Source organism: Lycorma delicatula, chromosome 3, assembly GCF_047948215.1.
Source record: "Lycorma delicatula isolate Av1 chromosome 3, ASM4794821v1, whole genome shotgun sequence".
Classification (NCBI taxonomy): Eukaryota; Metazoa; Arthropoda; class Insecta; order Hemiptera; family Fulgoridae; genus Lycorma; species Lycorma delicatula.
The window spans coordinates 106,797,122-106,817,485 of record NC_134457.1 but is presented as its reverse complement, the minus strand read 5'-3'; the positions used below and the strand labels follow the sequence as shown (position 1 = coordinate 106,817,485).

The window sequence follows — 20,364 nt, the reverse complement described above, 5'->3', positions numbered from 1 at the left end:
TTGAGAGCTTAAGTGTATTTTAAGTGTTTTTAAAGTGCCAATTTTATACGGTTTTAAGTAACAAGGACCCTTTACACCCTTGTTACGTTGTGTTTCTTTTGGGGATTTTATTACTCCCTGACAAGTCTATTTCTGGGTGATATCTATTATGACAAGACTAGTCTACTACTATGTCGCTCGTGCTATTAATAGGGAAGTAAAAGGATTTTTCTTTTTCTTCTTGATTTAGAAAGGGGCTAATGACCACAGCAGTCGATGCCCCTAAAACTTCGAAAAAAAATTCACATATTTTCACATATCATGAATGTTTTATTCAATTATAGATAATTAGGGTACTTTACGCGCGCTTTAAGATTTTTTTTGTGAATGAGATCATCATATAGACAGACAACATACGAGCAAGTTGGTTATTTCTTCAAATTTTTTATTTCAGTTAAAGTACTTGTAATTTAAGTAAAATAATAGTCTTATCTAATGTAATTAAAGTAATTACGTAAATAATTTATTTTCCAAAGATAAAATTAATCATTTATAAACCGGGCATTAATAATTAAATTCACTTTACCACGGCAAACATACGACTAAGAAATAATTATTTCTCAAAACAGTTTTCCGGAACTTTTAATACACATTAAGGTAAAAATTATAATTTTTCATATGATAGCTTAAAAATTGCTGAAGTTAAGAATTAAAAGTAATTATTATTATTTTATTAATCATTCCAGTTGTATATGAAATAAAAGTTGGTTGATTACCTTTATTTATTCAATCAAAATGATTTATAATTTTATTTTAGCGATAAAATAAATAAATTTAACAAAATAATTTTATTTGATAACATATACGAAAGTAAAAATTATAATAACCCACCGGGTTGGTCTAGTGTTAAACTTGTCGTCAAAAATCAGCTGATTTCGAAGTTAAAGTTCTCAGGTTCAAATTCTAACAAGAGTAAGGCAAGCTTACGTGCTTTCATTTACTTTTGAACACTAGATCGTGGATACCGGTGTTCTTTGGCGGTTGGGTTTCAATTAATCACACGTCTAGGGAATGGTTGGCCTAAGTTTGTTCAAGACTGCACATTTAACGGTATAGTTACAATGCTGATGCGACTATAAATAAAAGTAAAAAAAAGATTATAATAAATTTTATTATAATCTTTTTTTTTACTTCAGTAAATTTTATTACTCATAATTAAAACTTTACTTTGCTCTTTACACAGAAGGAAAATGATTACTGATAAGTACTGAAAAAAGTGTGACGAAAAGTGTGATGATATGTATGAATACAAATGAAATATAGTCTTCTACAGTTTCAGGTCAACTATTCTTGAAACGTGTGGTTAATTGAAACCCAACCACCAAAGAACGACGGTATCGACGATCTAGTATTCAAATCCGTATAAAAGTAACTGACTGCCTTTACTAGGATTTGAAACTTAGAACTCTTGAATTATTATTACATTTAAATAATAGTCTGGCTCCAGTAATATACATAATCATTATTATTTATTATTTGGAAAGTTGTCAACAAACATAAGAAGAAATTTTATTAAGTGATTTTCGTAAATAAAATTGCAGTAAATAAAATCTCTTCACTTGTGTGAAATTAAAAAAATACTATTAAAGTATAGGACTGAAATGGTATAATACTTTAATTGCAACTAGTTATTGTTTTACCACCTGTTTTAAACACGTAATAACATTTGCACCTCTCTCTAAAATAATATAAACAAAATCATTAACCAAATTAACCGATGTCATCTTCAAAAAAAGCAGTTTTCAATTTCCAAATTCAGTCAATTTAGTCTTCTTCAGTCTTTACTGAAAAAAAAGTATTTCTAATGAAATATTTTATTCACTGTTATTTTTTTGGGTTTCTACGGATGTCGGGGATGTGTGTTATGTGAGTCAAAGGGTTTTCAAAAAAATGTATTTCATGAGTTCCTCAATAATATTTAATACGTTCTGCAGTAATATTTTTGTATCTGTATTTTAAAAAAAATAAACTGATAAAGGATTTTTATGACTGAAATCAAACGAATAAAATAAATATAAAAGAAAACAGAATATTACGTAAATCTTTTTTTTTAATAATAGATAAATACGAGGCACGGCTGATAAAACTTTGTCCACTAGTGTGCTACACGGAGACAAAAGGTACTATCGAGTTTAGCGTGACAGCACATGGTAGCTAAAATACCCCCTCTATTTGAAATCATTTTTCGGTTAGTTTTCAGTAGCAGTTAAAATGTAGTCGAGTACGGCCAATTTGTCGAATTTTTAACAGCAGAAAATCTGAATCCTACGAATATTTTTCATCGTTTAAAAGCGGTTTACAGTAGTGAAACTGTTGACAGGGTACTGTAAATAGGTGGGCGTTGAAATTTCGCAAATGTGAAGCTGGTAAAGTGACAATTGAGGACGCATCTTGCAGCGGACGACCAGTTTCTTCGACTGACGAGAAACATCGAAAGTGGTGGACGATTCGCTTCAAAGTGACCGGTGAATCACCCGGCAACGCATCGCTATTCAGTTAGGCATATCTAAAGAACGAGTTGGCCATATTATAGAGCAATTGGGTTACCGTATAATCTGTGCACGATGGGTACAGTGCAAACTCTCTGATGGCTCTCCCACGCAGGATGACATACTCTGATACCACCGACGATGAGATGAAAGAAGGTGTGGCCGCTATGTTCCGAGAAAGACCACAGAATTTTTCAGTGACAAAAACTTGTCACACGTTGGGAAAATAGTACATGGGGATTATAGGGAAAAATAAATACTGCAATTTTTAGCTAAGGTATTGAGCTTTTATTCATTTTTTATTTCATTCCAGTATCTGTTTTTCATTACCATGCTACTCATATATATGAAAAATTTATTAGCCGAACCTCCTGCAAAATTTTTTTTCAACCAATTTTTAGTACACTGAATGTAAATTTTGTATTTTATTTACCGTCGAAAATATATGATAGATATGTTCACGCCTTACATGAAAAAATAGCGCTAAATACAGATGCTGCAAGCTAAATTTTTAGAAATTTATCCGGGATGTAAAATTGTTTTCTGATGAATTATTTTAAACTTTATTACGAGTGTTTAAAATAAGTGAAATTTTTTTAAATTATTTAAATGAATTCTCATTCAAAAATTAAATTAAAGAAAGAAACTTATACACCACAGCAAAGAATTAAAAAAAAAAAAAAATATTCAAAAGAAACATATATTAATAGAATTGTCAAACTGACAAAAATAATGGAAAGAAGTGAGTCTCGCAGTTAACTGCAACATACTTACTTATAAAAAATGGAGAAAAATAAAGAGAATGTTTTTAAAAATGTCAATGACACTACGATGGCGGCACACAAGTACACTTAATGCGTCGTATATGTTGAGATAAACGCTCTTATTTGTTAAGAAAATTAACCAGTCTTATTTTTTTACCAAACGTTAACGTAGAATATGAGCTATACGTCGATAATTGGTCACAATCCGTTAAATCGTTTTTAAAAAAATAATGAAACTTTTTAAAAAATTAAAAATTTAATTGAACTTGAGATTAAACAAGAACATATATTAAATACCTTGAGAAAACTCATATATTAAATAAATATAAACCAATAAGCGTACACTAAATGTAAATTTTGTAATTTAATTATTGTCCAGAATATATATAGATATGTTCACGCCGTATTTGAAAAAATAGCCCTAAGTTAAGATGCTCCAAGATAAATTTCTAGAAATTTATCGAGTGGCCACTTACATCGTATTCTAAGTTAAACCATCATACATTATATACAGAAGTTTATCACAGGCTTATATTTTTAATTTTAGATATGGGATTATTTTGCAAAGGATAAAAGACAATAGAGACAATAAAAGACAAAAACGTTCAGATCATTAAAGATATTTCTAATTAGTAATGGAAAAAAGGATAAACTTTGAGTTAAAATTTATAAACAAAAAAATAATATTTTGTAATCGTTAGCTGTAAATAAAATTTGTGAAGCCAGTTGTTCGATGAAAGTAAAAATATAATTGGACTTTTACTTGATTAGAAACAAAGGTTTAAGAAATAATTGAAATGATAATATGGAAATTTAAACAAAATCACTGTTATTTGGCTGCAAATTTACTATTCTCCTTAAGACTTCCATTCTTATGGCAGCCGAAGCTGAAACCGAATGAATTCTTACTGATTTTTGGTTTAGTTTAACGTTGTTAAATTCATTATAAATAAAACTGTTTTAAAATCGGTTGGATATATCTGTGTAAATAAAATGGAAAAGATATCCATAAAAAAAAAAAAAAATGTAATACACTTTAAGCATTGTATATGATATGTGTAATTGCAATTTTTATTTCAGATGGAGTTCACCAAAGCGATGACAGCAAACATAATACTTTTAATCGGATTTGCGGTAATGATTCCTTTGGCATTCGGTGAATATAAATTTCATCCCAAATTCCATCACCAACTCAGAGGAAATGGAAGCATAAATGGTACACATGATCTTTTTATCGGAAATTTAACCGAAGGAGATGTGTAAGTACAGGTGTTATCAACTTTGAAATATTTTTAAATCCTATAATATAAATAAAAGTTAAGTATTCTTTTTAGATGTAATTAGAAATGCGTTTTAGACGCATGAGTCGTCTCATCAGTTAAACTAATAATAAAACAATTTAAAAAAAAATTGTATATAACTTACTTTTCTAACAAAAATTTTTATTACAGACAAGTCATTCATCAGAAATATACCACTAACATTTAAAAAGTTTGTCTTAATTGCTTTTTTAAGCAGATACTACTACTCCTTCAATCTCTATGGAGGATTTGTAATGTCTCTTCATTTCATTTGAACTTTTCTGGATTCATTCCGTATAAGGCATGGCATTTTTCAGGCTTTTAAATTTCATTATCATCCATCAGCAACTATTATTATGCATCAGACTGTTGGTTTCTGCATAAATAAATATTTTAACTAGCATTATTTATTATATTAACTGATGGGGACGCATAAAATTAACTTTTCATGTTATATTAAGTTTGTTGTATAATTTTAAAGATAGATAATTACAAACATACATAAATATGTATATAATTTGTGTGTGTGTATGTATGTATGTATGTATGTGTGTGTGTGTGTGTGTGTGTGTGTGTGTGTGTGTTTGTGTGTGTGTGTGTGTGTGTGTGTGTGTGTGTGTGTGTGTGTGTGTGTGTGTGTGTGTGTGTGTGTGTGAGTGTGTGTGTAAAACAATCTGAATACAAATAAGAAACGAGAAAGACATCTGTAACGCAAAAAAAAGAATACAATGACTTTTAAAATGAAATATATTTTATAGAAAAATTACTGTTTATGAACAATAACACTAATAGAATTAAAACCATATTAGAATTAAATATTTTTAACTTGTGTTTTCTAGATTACTATACCATAGTGGAATTGCTGCAGCTGGAAAAGGGAATGAAAGTTTTACTTATGATTTCCAATATCCGGCATACGGTTACAACAATTTAACAATTAGTTATTTAAAGGTCATCGATTTATTAGGCGAAGGTAGAAATGGATATCCGTCTTTGAAGGAAGGAGGAGTTGGATACAACTACACCGTCATCAGTTTTAAGTCAAACAGCAGTTATGGACTCAATTTTAATTTAACAATCTACGGAAATGTTAACCAGTTTAATAGAACGGTTCATCAAATTATTACAAAACATTAACAACAAACAAGTGAAGTAAAAATGTATCGATAAATAAAAATAATTTCATGAATAAATTTTGATGATATATACAAACATGTTTTCATTTCACTTATGTTATTTTCTTACTAGAAATTACTTAATTCCTTTTTCCCAGTCGAACTGTAAAAACGTCCAGATTATCATATTGCCTCAGTAAAGTCAAATACTTCAATATAGATAGCACATATAATACATGGTTCCTTAAAGAAGGGTATTTAATACTTTGCATTTCATTCTAATAAAGGTTTTTTCGTTTTTAAAATGTATTAAACAATTAATATTTTCTATTTAAAAGAATGAGTAAATTCATACTTTTCTTACTCATTAAATGAATAAGAAAATATATGCAACAATGAAAAAAAAAATTAAGTTAAAAATTTATAAAATAAATATAAGATGTAGTATTTTGGCTTGGTTCGGGTGATTTTCTAGTAAATATCGTCCAAAAATGATAATAAACATCTTTAACTTATGAACAGCCGTTCATAATTGTTTATAATAATTATAATGATCAAATTTCTAATAATAAACTAATAATGTTAATCCAAGTTGTTTTAAAAGCATATAACTTCCAACAAACATATGTTTGTTTTCTAAGTTCCCCAAGAAAATTTAAACTCTCATTTCCATTTATATGAAAACGTTGTGTTCTCTGGGCACTTATACGTTAAAGAGCTTGTGAATGATGATATCAGATGGAAAGGTAAACAAAGGAAAACCAATCAGATCACTGCAAGATAGCCGCTGTCAAACACAACGACCAATCACAAAGAGCCCGTATGGACGTTGCCAAAGTAAACAATATCACAACAGATTAAGTAACAAATTTCTTTGAATTATATTTAAGATCATAGCTAAACATCTGTATTTTATTAAAAAAAAAAACAAAAAAAACACCAAAACAAAAAGAAAAGCCACCAAGAAGGATGACTTACAGTAAAAAAATTAAAACACCCAACTTTCATATAGCCCAGATAGACTTAGGACTATGCAAAAAAGGTCGAAATAACCCAATACACATAAAATAATATCCCTACATACTGACCAAAGCATCCTTTGTTAGGTTAAATATTCACTTTTGTCGGAATGTACAGAAGCCATTTACAACGAAGTATTGATAAATATTGAAGACAAGTGTTTACCTAATGCAAATAAAGTTCTTAGTCAATTGGGAATGCCAGCACCCACCCGAGCTGCAGAATTGATCTATCATCAATTCTGCAGCTCATTGGAGGTCATTGGAAACGGACAGTTGGCAGTCGATGAGACGTCTAGACGAACATCATTTCTTGATAAATTTTGAAATCGAAAGGAGAACTAATCGAAAAAGTATTTCCAAATGTTCAAATTAATCATAGAAATCACGATTGGCTCAGTGAACGAGCTATCCTTGCCGCAAGTAGTTAATTATCCAACGGAATTTTTAAAATCACTTATCTGCCAGGATTGCCACCACACATATTAAAATTGAAAATAGATGTGCCAATTATCCTGTTGCGGAATATTAATCAGTCAAAACTCTTTAACGGCACGCGACTTGCAGTTAAGAAATTGATGAATAACGTAGTGGAAGCAAGATTTTAACGGGGCCCTTCAAAGGTGAAGATGTCCTCATTCCTCGAATACTCATGATCCCAACCGATACATCATTTCAATTTAAAAGATTGCAATTCCCAATTCGATTGGCATTTGCAATCACAATCAATAAAGCTCAAGGTCAATCTTTAGAATTGTGTGGTTTAGATTTAGATGCGGATTGCTTCTCACATGGACATTTGCATGTGCGTGTTCCCGAGTCGGCAAACCAGATAGGCTTTATATCTACGCAGACAGTGGAAAAACAAAAAAAATATTGTATATCAACAAGTATTGCAAAATTAAACTTCTATGAAACATATGCTTTGTTTTGTTTCTCATTTCTCATCCATGCAACCACAATGTGCCACAGCGAGGCGTGGTGGATACAGCTAGTTATTAATAAATTGTGATCATTTCTTTCTACATAGAATTTTATTAATAAACTAAATTGAGGATCCAGGTAATTATCCCAATTATAACACCTTCAAAAGGCATGTAAAAATGCATATAATAAAACTCATACCAAAATAAGCTGTTTTATCTGTTAAGCCACTGTTCTCTTCTTTTTTTAAAAACCTTATTTTTTAAACAAGTTACAGGTTTGTTAACTTATATGTGGGTAGGGGTGCGCCAGTTAACCCACCGGGTTGGTATAGTGATGAACGCGTCTTCCCAAATCAGCTGATTTCAAAGTCGAGAGATCCAGCGTTCAAGTCCTAGTAAAGCCAGTTATTTTTACACGGATTTGAATACTAGATCGTGGATACCGGTGTTCTTTGGTGGTTGGGTTTCAATTAACCACACATCTCAGGAATGGTTGAACTGAGAATGTACAAGACTACACTTCATTTACACTCATACATATCATCCTCATTCATCCTCTGAAGAATTATCTAAACGGTAGTTACCGGAGGCTAAACAGGAAAATGAAAGAAAGAAAGGGGTGCACCAGTTAACCCATTGGTTTGGTCTAGTGGTGAACAGGTCTTCGAAAATAAGCTGATTTCAAAGTCGAGAATTCCAACGTTCAAATTCTAGTAAAGGCAGTTTCTTTTATACGGATTTGAATACTAGATCGTTGATACCAGTGTTCTTTGATTGTTGGGTTTCAATTAATCACACATCTCAGAAATGGTCGATCTGAGACTGTACAAGACTACACTTTACTTGCACTCATACATACCATCCTCATTCATTCTTTGAAGTAATACCTGACGGTGATTCCCGGAGGCTAAACAGAAAAAAAAGGTGGGTGCACCACTTAAGGGGTACTACTTAATAGTGCAGAACAAAGAGGCACCACTTTATGTAACTATCAAGATCTCTCTTGCTCAATAATGTCATTTTTTATATAATGTTAATGTAACAAAACCTCTGTCTATTAAAAATATGAAGTTGCTGTGGCACAAGTAGTTGCTTTTAAACAGATTTATATTTAGAAAACAGCAATTCCTCTTCAAATGAAATTTCAACAATTGCATTGTGACTCAAGTTCTTCTAAATGGTGCCATTTTATTTAAGTTAGTTCTCAGTTTATTTTAAGAATTAATTTGTGGAGGTAAAACAAATTATGTGATTCATTTATGGTTAAAAACAAGAAATTCTCACATAAGTTAGGATCTCACCTAATTAGCATCCATTTCTAATTATTTTATTCAACAGTTTCGATTCGAAACTGCTGGACCCTTAATTTATTTAAAAAAGTTAACTGTAGTAAATTTTTTTATTAACATTTAATTTGAGGTTAAAATGACTAATTTTAGTCAATTAGGTGCTTGCTATCTATGCCCTCCTCTATGAATCATGAGATCTTGCCGTTGGTGAGGGGGCTTGAGTGCCAGGGATACAGAGTAGCTGGACCGAAGGTGCAACCATATCGGAGAGGTATCTGTTTGAGAGCCAGACTAAGGAATGATTCCTGAAAGAGGGCAGCAGCTCTTTCAGTAAATGTTAGGGGCGTGAGTGACAATGACTTAAACGGCCGTATCAACATCACTCAGTTCTCTGAGTACTGCACAGCTGAAAGCAATGGAAAACTACAGCTGCTTTTTTTCCAAGAAAATGTTGCTCTCTGCATTTTCACATAGCAATAATGGAGTCGCCTTCCTTGGTAAAATATTCCGGAGGTAAAATAGTCCCCCGTTCGGATCTCCGGGTGGGGACTACTAAAGAAGGGGTCACCAGAAAATTAAAAAATAACATTCTACGAGTCGGAGCGTGGAATGTTAGAAGGAAGGAAATATAGTGGGTTAATTCGGGAAGCAATTTTAGGCCTCAAATTAATAGTAGAAGGAAGATTAAAGAAAAACAAACCAACATACTTGGCGTTTATAAACCTAGAAAAGGCTTTCGATAACGTAGACTGGAATAAAATGTTCAGCATTTTAAAATAAATTAGGGTTCAAATACAGAGATAGAAGAACAATTGCTAACATGTACAGGAACCAAACAGCAACAATAACAATTGAAGAACATAAGAAAGAAGCCCTAATAAGAAAGGGAGTCCGACAAGGATGTTCCCTATATCCGTTAATTTTTAATATTTACATGGAACTAGCAGTTAATGATGCTAAAGAACAATTTAGATTCGGAGTAACAGTACAAGGTGAAAAGATAAAGATGCTACGATTTGCTGATGATATAGTAATTCTAGCCGAGAGTAAAAAGGATTTAGAAGAAACAATGAACGGCATAGATGAAGTCCTGCGCAAGAACTATCGCATGAAAATAAACAAGAACAAAACAAAAGTAATGAAATGTAGTAGAAATAACAAAGATGGACCACTGAATGTGAAAATAGGAAGAGAAAAGATTATGGAGGTAGAAGAATTTTGTTATTTGGGAAGTAAAATTACTAAAGATGGACGAAGCAGGAGCGATATAAAATGCCGAATAGCACAAGCTAAACGAGCCTTCAGCAAGAAATATAATTTGTTTATATCAAAAATTAATTTAAATGTCAGGAAAAGATTTCTGAAAGTGTATGTTTGGAGTGTCGCTTTATATGGAAGTGAAACTTGGACAATCGGAGTATCTGAGAAGAAAAGATTAGAAGCTTTTGAAATGTGGTGCTATAGGAGAATATTAAAAATCAGATGGGTGGATAAAGTGACAAATGAAGAGGTATTGCGGCAAATAGATGAAGAAAGAAGCATTTGGAAAAATATAGTTAAAAGAAGAGACAGACTTATAGGCCACATACTAAGGCATCCTGGAATAGTCGCTTTAATATTGGAAGGACAGGTAGAAGTGAAAAATTGTGTAGGCAGGCCACGTTTGGAGTATGTAAAACAAATTGTTGGGGATGTGGGATGTAGAGGGTATACTGAAATGAAACGACTAGCACTAGATAGGGAATCTTGGAGAGCTGCATCAAACCAGTCAAATGACTGAAGACAAAAAAAAAAACTATCTATACCTTAGGTAGTATACCTTATTAAGATAGATTTTATTATATATTGTCATCACTGTCTGAACAGTGAAGAATGTAATATCTCATTCAGGATTAAATAATAAAATAGTAAGTTAGATTTTTTTTTAATATCTATAAAATTGATTTGCTTATTGCACAAAACAGATATTTTATAGCTCATATTGTCTACATTTAAATATGAAGTTTAAAGGTTATTTTACAATGAAGTAAAAAAAAAACTTTTATTTAGCATATTTCTTGATTTAAATAATTTATGGTAAGTTTAATTGTAATATAAAAGCAATTCCTAATATTAGAGGATATAAAATTTATATTTATCAAATAAAATGGATTTTTACATTTACTTAACTTTTCAAATAAATCTGCTGCGTACATCACATGAATTCCTTGTAAATATTGACCCTGTTTAAATTACGTTTACACATTTTTTTTTAAATGAAAAGTACATAAAATTTTATTTCTTTAAAAACGTCTGATATTCTTTTTTTTATTGTTATTTAAATATAATTATTTATTGTAATTTTTTTTTACAATCACATGTTAATAATTATTATTAAATCAATATATTTAAATTAGAAAGAAAGTTAAAAAAAAAGTAGATTGAGTTAGATTCTAACCAAGTGCCTCCGCTTGTAAGATCCAAATATTTCATTAATTATAATTTCATTTGTCTATAACTCTGGAACCAATGAAAATAAGTACCACTTATGATATATCGTTAAAAACTCTCAATGAGGGCTTATTACTGCAGTAAATATAAAATAAAAAATCAAAATATTTCTGGATTTTACAATCAAAGAGGGAGGTGCTCAACTAGCTGTTACAACAGTCCTAAATCTAAAATTTCAACATCCTACATTTAATCCTTTTTGAGTTATGTACATATTTTCATACAGATATCACATCGAAACTAGTCAAAATGGATTCAAGGATTGCAAAAATCGATATTTTCGTTGAAATCTGAAAATCAACGTTTTTTTCTATCACAATACTTTCTTTACTTCAAACAAGGAAGTAATAAGAGAAATTATCTGTAACTTACCTATCTGTCAACTAGTAAAGTAACTATGAATATCATCATTCACAAGCTCTTTAACGTAGAAGTGCCCAGAGAACACAACGTTTTCATGTTAATGGAAATGGGAGTTCAAATTTTCTTGGGGAACTTTGAAAACAAACATGTTTGTTGGAAGTTATATGCTTTTAAAACATCTTGGATTAACATTATTAGTTTATTATCAACAACTTGATCATTTTTATTATTATAAACAATTATGAACTGCTGTTCATAAGTTAATGATGTTTCTTATCATTTTTGGACGATATTTACTAGAAAATCACCCGAACCAAGCCAAAATACTACATCTTATATTTATTTTATAAATTTGTAACTTAATTTTTTTTTTAATTGTTGCATATATTTTCTTATTCATTTAATAAGTAAAATAAGTATAAATTTTACTTATTCTTTTAAATAGAAAACATTAGTTGTTTTATAAATTAAAAAAAAAAAAATTATTAGAATGAAATGCAAAAAAATTATATACCCTTCTTTGGGGAACCATGTATTGTACGTGCTATCTATATTGAAGTATATGACTTTACTGTGGCAATATGATAATCTGGACGTTATTACAGTTCGACTGGGAAAAAGGGATTAAGTAGTTTCTAGTAAGAAAATAATATAAGTGAAATGAAAACATGTTTGTATATATCATCAAAATTTATTCATGAAATTATTTTTATTTATCGATACATTTTTACTTCACTTGTTTGTTGTTAATGTTTTGTAATAATTTGATGAACCGTTCTATTAAACTGGTTAACATTTCCGTAGATTGTTAAATTAAAATTGAGTCCATAACTGCTGTTTGACTTAAAACTGATGACGGTGTAGTTGTATCCAACTCCTCCTTCCTTCAAAGACGGATATCCATTTCTACCTTCGCCTAATAAATCGATGACCTTTAAATAACTAATTGTTAAATTGTTGTAACCGTATGCCGGATATTGGAAATCATAAGTAAAACTTTCATTCCCTTTTCCAGCTGCAGCAATTCCACTATGGTATAGTAATCTAGAAAACACAAGTTAAAAATATTTAATTCTAATATGGTTGTAATTCTATTATTGTTATTGTTCATAAACAGTAATTTTTCTAAAAAATATATTTCATTTTAAAAGTCATTGTTTTCTTTTTTTTGCGTTATAGATGTCTTTCACATTTCTTATTTGTATTCAGTATATTTTACACACACACACACACACACACACACACACACACACACACACACACACACACACACACACACACACACACACACACACACACACACACACACACACACACACACACACACACACATACACACACACACACACACACACACACACACACACACAGACAGATTATATACATATTTATTTATGTTTGTAATTATCTATCTTTAAAATTATACAAGAAACTTAATACAACACGAAAAGTTAATTTTATGCGTCCCCATCAGTTAATATAATAAATAATGTTAGTTAAAATATTTATTTCTACAGAAACCAATAGTCTGATGCATAATAATATTTCCTGATGGATGATAATGAAATTGAAAAGCCTGAAAAATGCAATGCCTTATACGGAATGAATCCAGGAAAGTTCAAATGAAATGAAGGGACATTACAACTCCTCCATAGAGATTGAAGGAGTAGTAGTAACTGCTTAAAAAAACAATTAAAACAAACTTTTTAAATGTTAGTGGAATATTTCTGATGAATTACTTGTCTGTAATAAAAATTTTTGTTAGAAAAGTAAGTTATATACAATTTTTTTAAAATTGTTTTCAAATGTTTAATTATTAGTTTAACTGATGAGACGACTCATGCGTCTAAAACGCATTTCTAATTACATCTAAAAAGAATACTTAACTTTTAATTATATTATAGGATTTAAAAATATTTCTAAATTGATAACACCTGTACTTACACATCTCCTTCGGTTAGATTTCCGATAAAAAGATCATGTGTACCATTTATGCTTCCATTTCCTCTGAGTTGGTGATGGAATTTGGGATGAAATTTATATTCACTGAATGCCAAAGGAATCATTACCGCAAATCCGATTAAAAGTATTATGTTTGCTGTCATCGCTTTGGTGAAATCCATCTGAAATAAAAATTGCAATTACACATATCATATACAATACTTAAAGTGTATTAGATTTTTTTTTTTTTTTTTATGGTTATCTTTTCCATTTTATTTACACAGATATGTCCAACCGATTTTAAAACAGTTTTATTTATAATGAATTTAACAAAGTTAAACTAAACCAAAAATCAGTAAGAATTCAATCGGTTTGAGCTTCGGCTGCCATAAGAATGGAAGTCTTATGGCAGCCGAAAATAAATTTGCAGCCATATAACAGTAATTTTGTTTAAACATCAATATTATCATTTCAGTTATTTCTTAAACCTTTGTTTCTAATCAAGTAAAAGTCGCAATTATATTTTTACTTTCATCGAACAACTGGCTTCACAAATTTTATTTACAGCTAACGATTACAAAATATAATTTTTTTTTTATTTATAATTTTAACTCATAGTTTATCCTTTTTTCCATTACTAATTAGAAATATCTTTAATGATCTGAACGTTTTTGTCTTTTATTGTCTCTATTGTCTTTTATCCTTTGCAAAATAATCCCATATCTAAAATTAAAAATAAAATATATATAATTTTTATTGTAAATTAAAACTATCATTCATTTTTGATTGCAAGAAAATAAAGATAATTCATCTTTTAGTTCATGAGCAACGAAATGTTCAATAAAAAAAATAAAATTATGATAATTACTTTTAATTCTTAACTTAGTAGAAATTTATAAGCTACTATCACATGAAAAACAATTTATCTTACCGTAATGTCTTTTTAAGATCTGGAAAACTGTTTGGAGAAATAATTATTTCTTACTCGTTCGTTTCCCGTGGTAAAGTGAATTAAATTAATTAGTGTCCGGTTTATAAATGTTTAATTTAATCTTTGGAAAAATAAAATTACGTAATTACTTAATTATATTAGATGAGTGTATTATTTTACGTAAATCTCTATATTGAAATAAACAAATTCTAAGAAACAACCAACTGATGTGTGATGATCTCACATTTCATTTAAATCACACGTTGAGTACCCTACTTATCTACAATTGGATGAAAACTGTTTCTGAGAGTTTATCTTAGGCGTAAATTTGTTTTAGGTTACACATTCTATATTTTTACGTCAGGTGAATTTCTGTTTAATTTATATTTCTTTCCAATTGAAAAACGATTTTAAAAATTGAAGAAGGAGGGGGAATCGGTAAACATTTTCTTAGATTGAATGTTATTGCACATTGTAACTTTTGTTAATGAGTTTTTACATTTCTTAATAAAAATTAAGAATATTTAATTATTTCTGGAGACGCAAAATTATTAGCGAATACCATTTACTCGATTAAGGTATCGATGGAAATCCAATCATTTGTAAATTTACATGAAAGTAAACGCGTGGCATACTAACTATAGTCAAAGAGGAAACTGACACAGATACTGACATTTTTTCAAATAGGTACATTTTATTCTCTTATTGTAGATCTTCAACCTCATTTCACGTGTTTATTTTTGATTAGCTAAAAAGCACATACTAATAATATTTTCATAAATAAATACTGGCATAATACTGTATTTATAATATATATATAAAGCTATAATATTTATTTACGACAATATAATTCTTATTTATAAATAACTCTTTCAATTCGTTTTTATGCCTAATTTTGATATTCATGCAAGTTTTATTTACGAAAATCTTCCAATTAATTTTCTTAACGTTTTGCGTAGAAATATTTTAATATTTATCTAGGGCTGAATTAGCAGTTGACTGATCTCCCTTGCGGTTCTATACCACGAGGGAATTAGTATGTTTCTTATTTGACTGCCATTGGCCTTTTACTGTCTAGAACTAAGCAATAATAATGTGGTTCTCAAACTTTTTTTAAGTAGTATTCATGTGAATTACAGTTCAATAGCGTACCATTGAACTATCGAATATATAATGTGTCATTAGGATATTGATAGAATTGTACCGCAGAATGGTACAGCAATAAAATTTTCAATCTCTTTGACAATAATTATTTATATTACAAAAAAATTATCTTACAAGTTTTTATTTATAAAGTTTTTTAAAATAGTTTGTTACAGAAATCATTCATTTATTTCACAAAGAAATGTTACATTTTATATTTACTTACATTACTGATTATAATATTCTTGAATATTATATTCATATTATATGCACCGTCCTTGAAACAAGCAATGAAATGTCTGTTCGATTGAACCTAATTTTATGCGCAAATATGAGCCAAGATTCAATTAATTGAGAAACTGTTTTTACTCTCACCATAGCAGAGATTCCAATTTAACAAAGATGTGTGGTAGGAAATGCAGTTAAAAATGACAATATTTTTCTGAACAGTGATGGATTGGCTATTAATTTTTAAACATTAGCCAAAATTCATATAATTTAGTAAATTCCATTTTTTCAGGAATAAAAACTAGTATGAAAGGGTTGAATTCAGAATAGTCTTCTTTAAAATATTCTTCAAACATTTCAGCGCACATTAAGGAGTGGGGTTTTACATTATGCCTAGATTATCTTTCGTTTCAGTTTTATGTATTGTCACAAAATTTTCCAAATTTGGAAAGGCAGGCTTTCATTCAAAACACTATTATTCATCATTTGACATTTTTTTATAAATGCTTTTATTTTGTCAACTGAAAATCGATTTGTTTTTCACCTTGCAAACTTCAATCTAGGTCATTGAAGGGATTAAAATTATTTGTTTAGTAAGCTAGTGTTATGATCTACAGCTTTTATTTCAATCGATGGAGGTGCCGTTATCTATATTACAAAGAACAAATTGTTAATCGGACTCATTATTCAAAGAAAACATTCCTTTTAGTTCCTTCTCGATTTTTCTTTGTTAATTTTTCTATTTCTTTCTTCCTAATTGGAAAAGCCCCATTACCCTGGTACTCTAATCTGCTCCTGTTACAATACTACATATTTCTCAACTCCACTATTAAAAACTGAGAAACATTTTTACTATTATTTTTTTCTGAAAAAAAAATTACATTTCAACAGAATCTTATAAATGAATAAAACAGGAAAATATTTTACTTAATGTCGTTTTTACTAAACTCATTTTTTACTCCGGTTAAATGTAAATTTTCATAAACTCGACACTGTCTACAGCAAGTGGTAAATCGATGCTAATAATTTGACAAATTATATAAAAGTTTGACTTTTTATGAAAAAAATATTGTTAAGTATTAATAGACATTACGATTATTACGTTTATTACGATTATTATTATCATCACGATTAAGTATAATCAAATGTGGAATAAATTGTATGACATAAGTTATGTTTGTGAAGATTTTTAAATATTTGATTATATGTATCAAACGTTTCACAATCGGTGTTTCGTGTTAGTTTTTGCGAGTCGAATAGCTTGTATTTTTATTTTTTCTATAAAAATATAATTTGCTCAAATTAAGAAAGAACGAAATGCGTGTTGAAACGCTTTTGTACTATAATATATCAATAAATGTTTGAGAACCGTTGATCCACTGAACTAATAATAATCATCAGTAAATTCTAATAATTATGAATTATAATAATTATAATTCAAAATTTTTGAATTTTTTTTGTTTTAATGATTTTATTGTATTGCTGTGTCCGCTTACCAACTTGAGAAGAGAAGGACAACGTACCAAAATTTTTGAAGGGCTGTGTTAATAGATTACTCATTTTAAAACTCTTGGTTTTGTATTTTGTTTTAATTATTTTTGAAAAAACTGGAAATAACTTTGGAAATAACAGACACCTTATCAAGTGACGTCATTTCTTGGTAGCGATTACTGTAATTAAAAAAAAAAAATCTTTGTTGATTATTAATCTGAGTAACTGTGTACTTATATATATATGTTACGTTTTATCCTAAACAAGTACCTTGTGACAATTTTTAAGTGTATTAAATTACTGTATATTACGTCAACATATAAATTCGTAAATTTGCTGTTTTCGTTTTTATTTTACGATACAGACTATCATATATCACTTTCAAACTGTTTCCTAAAAATAACTCGGCCCAAAATCTCGGTCGAATTTGTTAACGGTCAAAATCAGATCATGAGGGTGGAAATGGGGTGGCTTTTTCGAAAAAACAAAATTTCGCTATAACCTTCTTATTAAGTAAAATATCGAATTCGTTTAAAGTTCCTACTATTCCTCAGAGAAAGGCATAAAACCTCTCTAAGTAAAGTTTTTTGATATCACCAACCTTTGGTACAGGGGGGGGGGGGTGGTGGAAAATGGAGTTTTAAAGACTCCTCTAAACATTACCTAAAACTTTTTTTGATACGACCAACTCTTACGGTAAGGGATGACAAAAATGTTGCTGGACTTTTATGATGGGGCTTGTTGTATGCTAAACATGTAAAATTTTTTCACATGCAACCATTGTCGTATTGAGTAAATTTCAAGTGTTTCTTAACTTTAAGATTCAATTTTTGTTATCCTCTCCTTAGCACCGATGAAATCTACCTCCGCCTTCTGGCGTGCCGAAAGAGACTTTTTTGTTCGCTAGCAACGAAATCATCAATAAAAATTTAAAAACCTTTTTTATCGAAGTAGTTGCAGTTTTTTTTTTTATTGAAGCAAACAAGCGTTCATTCTTTGATAATACATTCAACATATTGTCACCGTGTTCGTGGTTCGACAAGGATACTGAGAGACTAACAAACGTAAAAATGTCTTATAAATACAATTAATTGCACTAAAAATATATAAAATAAAATAAATAACTGTAATAATAACAACAATAATAATAGATGTAATAATAATAATAATAAATATATATAACATACAAGATAGTAATTCAAATAAATAAAAAAAAATTGATTTTATGATAATTATATTATAAATAAGTGTCATTAAATCATCTGATTGTGATCGTTACACATCATGATCAAGTACAATGAAATGCGATAAATTGTATAACTTACGTTTTTTGTGAAGATCTTTAGATATTTTATATATACCAGTAATGATAATACTTCATTAAACGATGTTTAAAATAATACTTTGTAATAAAAATGTGAATTAAAAAAATTAAACAAATAATTAATTATTAAAATATATCTAAGATATGGTGATTAACTTTGATTTTCCCATAGCATATATAAATAAATGTGATTTATGTATAATATATATATTTTTTGTTAAACTTATTCCGCTCTAATTACGATAAATTATTTGTATCAAAGCGATACGAATAATTTAATTTGCTAACACCGCTGAAGTTACATTTGTTGACACCGCACAATCATTTGTGTTACTCATTGTTTTGCTGATCCCTTCAATAGGGAATTCAGGTACAATATAAGCTTAAATTTCACGATCGTTGGTACTGAGCTCTTCGGTCTATCTAGACTTTAATCATCCTAAGCAAAATTTTTTTTGTCTTCCCAAGTATAACACTCAAATAGAGGCACCGACCAAGAAGAAAGTCTGTGTGTGTATGCTTCTGCGTATATATATATTTACTGAAATTAATCTTTCTAAGATTCAGTAGATTAAATGTTATTTAAATCTTTACATTTAAAAATGTTAAGTTCGTTTTAGTACGCATCAAAAACTCAAAATGTTCTGCACCGATTGAGCTCAAATTTTAGCACGATATATAACCCACATCAAAGATTGTTTTTATCTATTTTTAGGATTCGAACTCGGAACCACCGGATTAAAGTCCGAGACTTTACCACTCGCGCCACGGAGGCTGGCAAACATATTCGTTAGGAGCCGAATAAAAACACGACTTACCAATATGGCGCTTTGTGTCAAACCAATTTTATACGGACTATAATTATTTTTAATACGCGAAATCCTTTGCAATGATTGAACATTAACTTAAACCACTTCAAAAATTATTCCTTTTGAACTAAGCCACATTTTGATATCATTGTTTTTCTATAACACGGCTGGAATTCTTTTCGTTTAATGATAAGAAGCGTACTATTTCTAAATATATACTATTTCTAAATATTTCAAATTCGTGTAATTTTTTACGAATCGCGTTTTTATCAAAATTTCACCTTTTACTCAATTGACCTGTGGGGTATTGTTTTCTTTGGAGACCGTAATTCATTAGTAGATTCATACTCGAGAATCACGTTGTACACTGAAGCAGCACAACTTCTACTTACGTTAGCAGTTTATTAATATCTGAAATCAACGCCGTTTGATTATTCTGTAATTTGTAAGCATTACTCTGCTCTTGTAAGCATTTAAAATGATGTGTTTTTTCGCACGACTTAAGGCTTTTTCCTTCGCAGCCCACAAATCCTTATATATAAAAATGTTAAGTTCGATTGTGTACGCTTCAAAAACTCAAAATGTTCTGCACCGATTGAGCTCAATTTTAGCACAATATATAACCCGCACAAAAGATATTTTTCGCATCAGTCACATACCCGCAACCGCGAAAACAGTTTTTTAACGGTCAGCTGTGTACCA

The 20,364-nt window shown here is 29.6% G+C and overlaps 2 protein-coding genes across 2 annotated transcripts; one reads left to right on the top strand and one right to left on the bottom strand.

Moving 5' to 3' along the window:
* Positions 1-550: 550 nt before the first annotated feature.
* LOC142320958 (uncharacterized) lies at positions 551-5,805 on the top strand. The gene is made up of 3 exons (XM_075358945.1): positions 551-636; positions 4,373-4,551; positions 5,433-5,805. The coding sequence occupies exons 2-3, from the start codon at positions 4,373-4,375 to the stop codon at positions 5,728-5,730; spliced, it is 477 nt and encodes a 158-aa protein (XP_075215060.1). The 5' UTR covers positions 551-636; the 3' UTR covers positions 5,731-5,805.
* A 6,661-nt stretch (positions 5,806-12,466) lies between these two features.
* Positions 12,467-14,773, bottom strand: LOC142321865 (uncharacterized). The gene is made up of 3 exons (XM_075360322.1): positions 14,668-14,773; positions 13,740-13,918; positions 12,467-12,839 (listed from the first exon to the last, which is right to left on the bottom strand). The coding sequence occupies exons 2-3, from the start codon at positions 13,916-13,918 to the stop codon at positions 12,542-12,544; spliced, it is 477 nt and encodes a 158-aa protein (XP_075216437.1). The 5' UTR covers positions 14,668-14,773; the 3' UTR covers positions 12,467-12,541.
* Between the last annotated feature and the right edge of the window lie 5,591 nt (positions 14,774-20,364).

Bases quoted from the DNA above. Each gene is read 5' to 3' on its own strand.
- LOC142321865 (XM_075360322.1), bottom strand. From the start codon at position 13,918: ATGGATTTCACCAAAGCGATGACAGCAAACATAATACTTTTAATCGGA. The intron at 12,840-13,739 runs GTAAGTACAGGT...TGTGTTTTCTAG, and splicing joins AATCTAACCGAAGGAGATGT to ATTACTATACCATAGTGGAA.
- LOC142320958 (XM_075358945.1), top strand. From the start codon at position 4,373: ATGGAGTTCACCAAAGCGATGACAGCAAACATAATACTTTTAATCGGA. The intron at 4,552-5,432 runs GTAAGTACAGGT...TGTGTTTTCTAG, and splicing joins AATTTAACCGAAGGAGATGT to ATTACTATACCATAGTGGAA.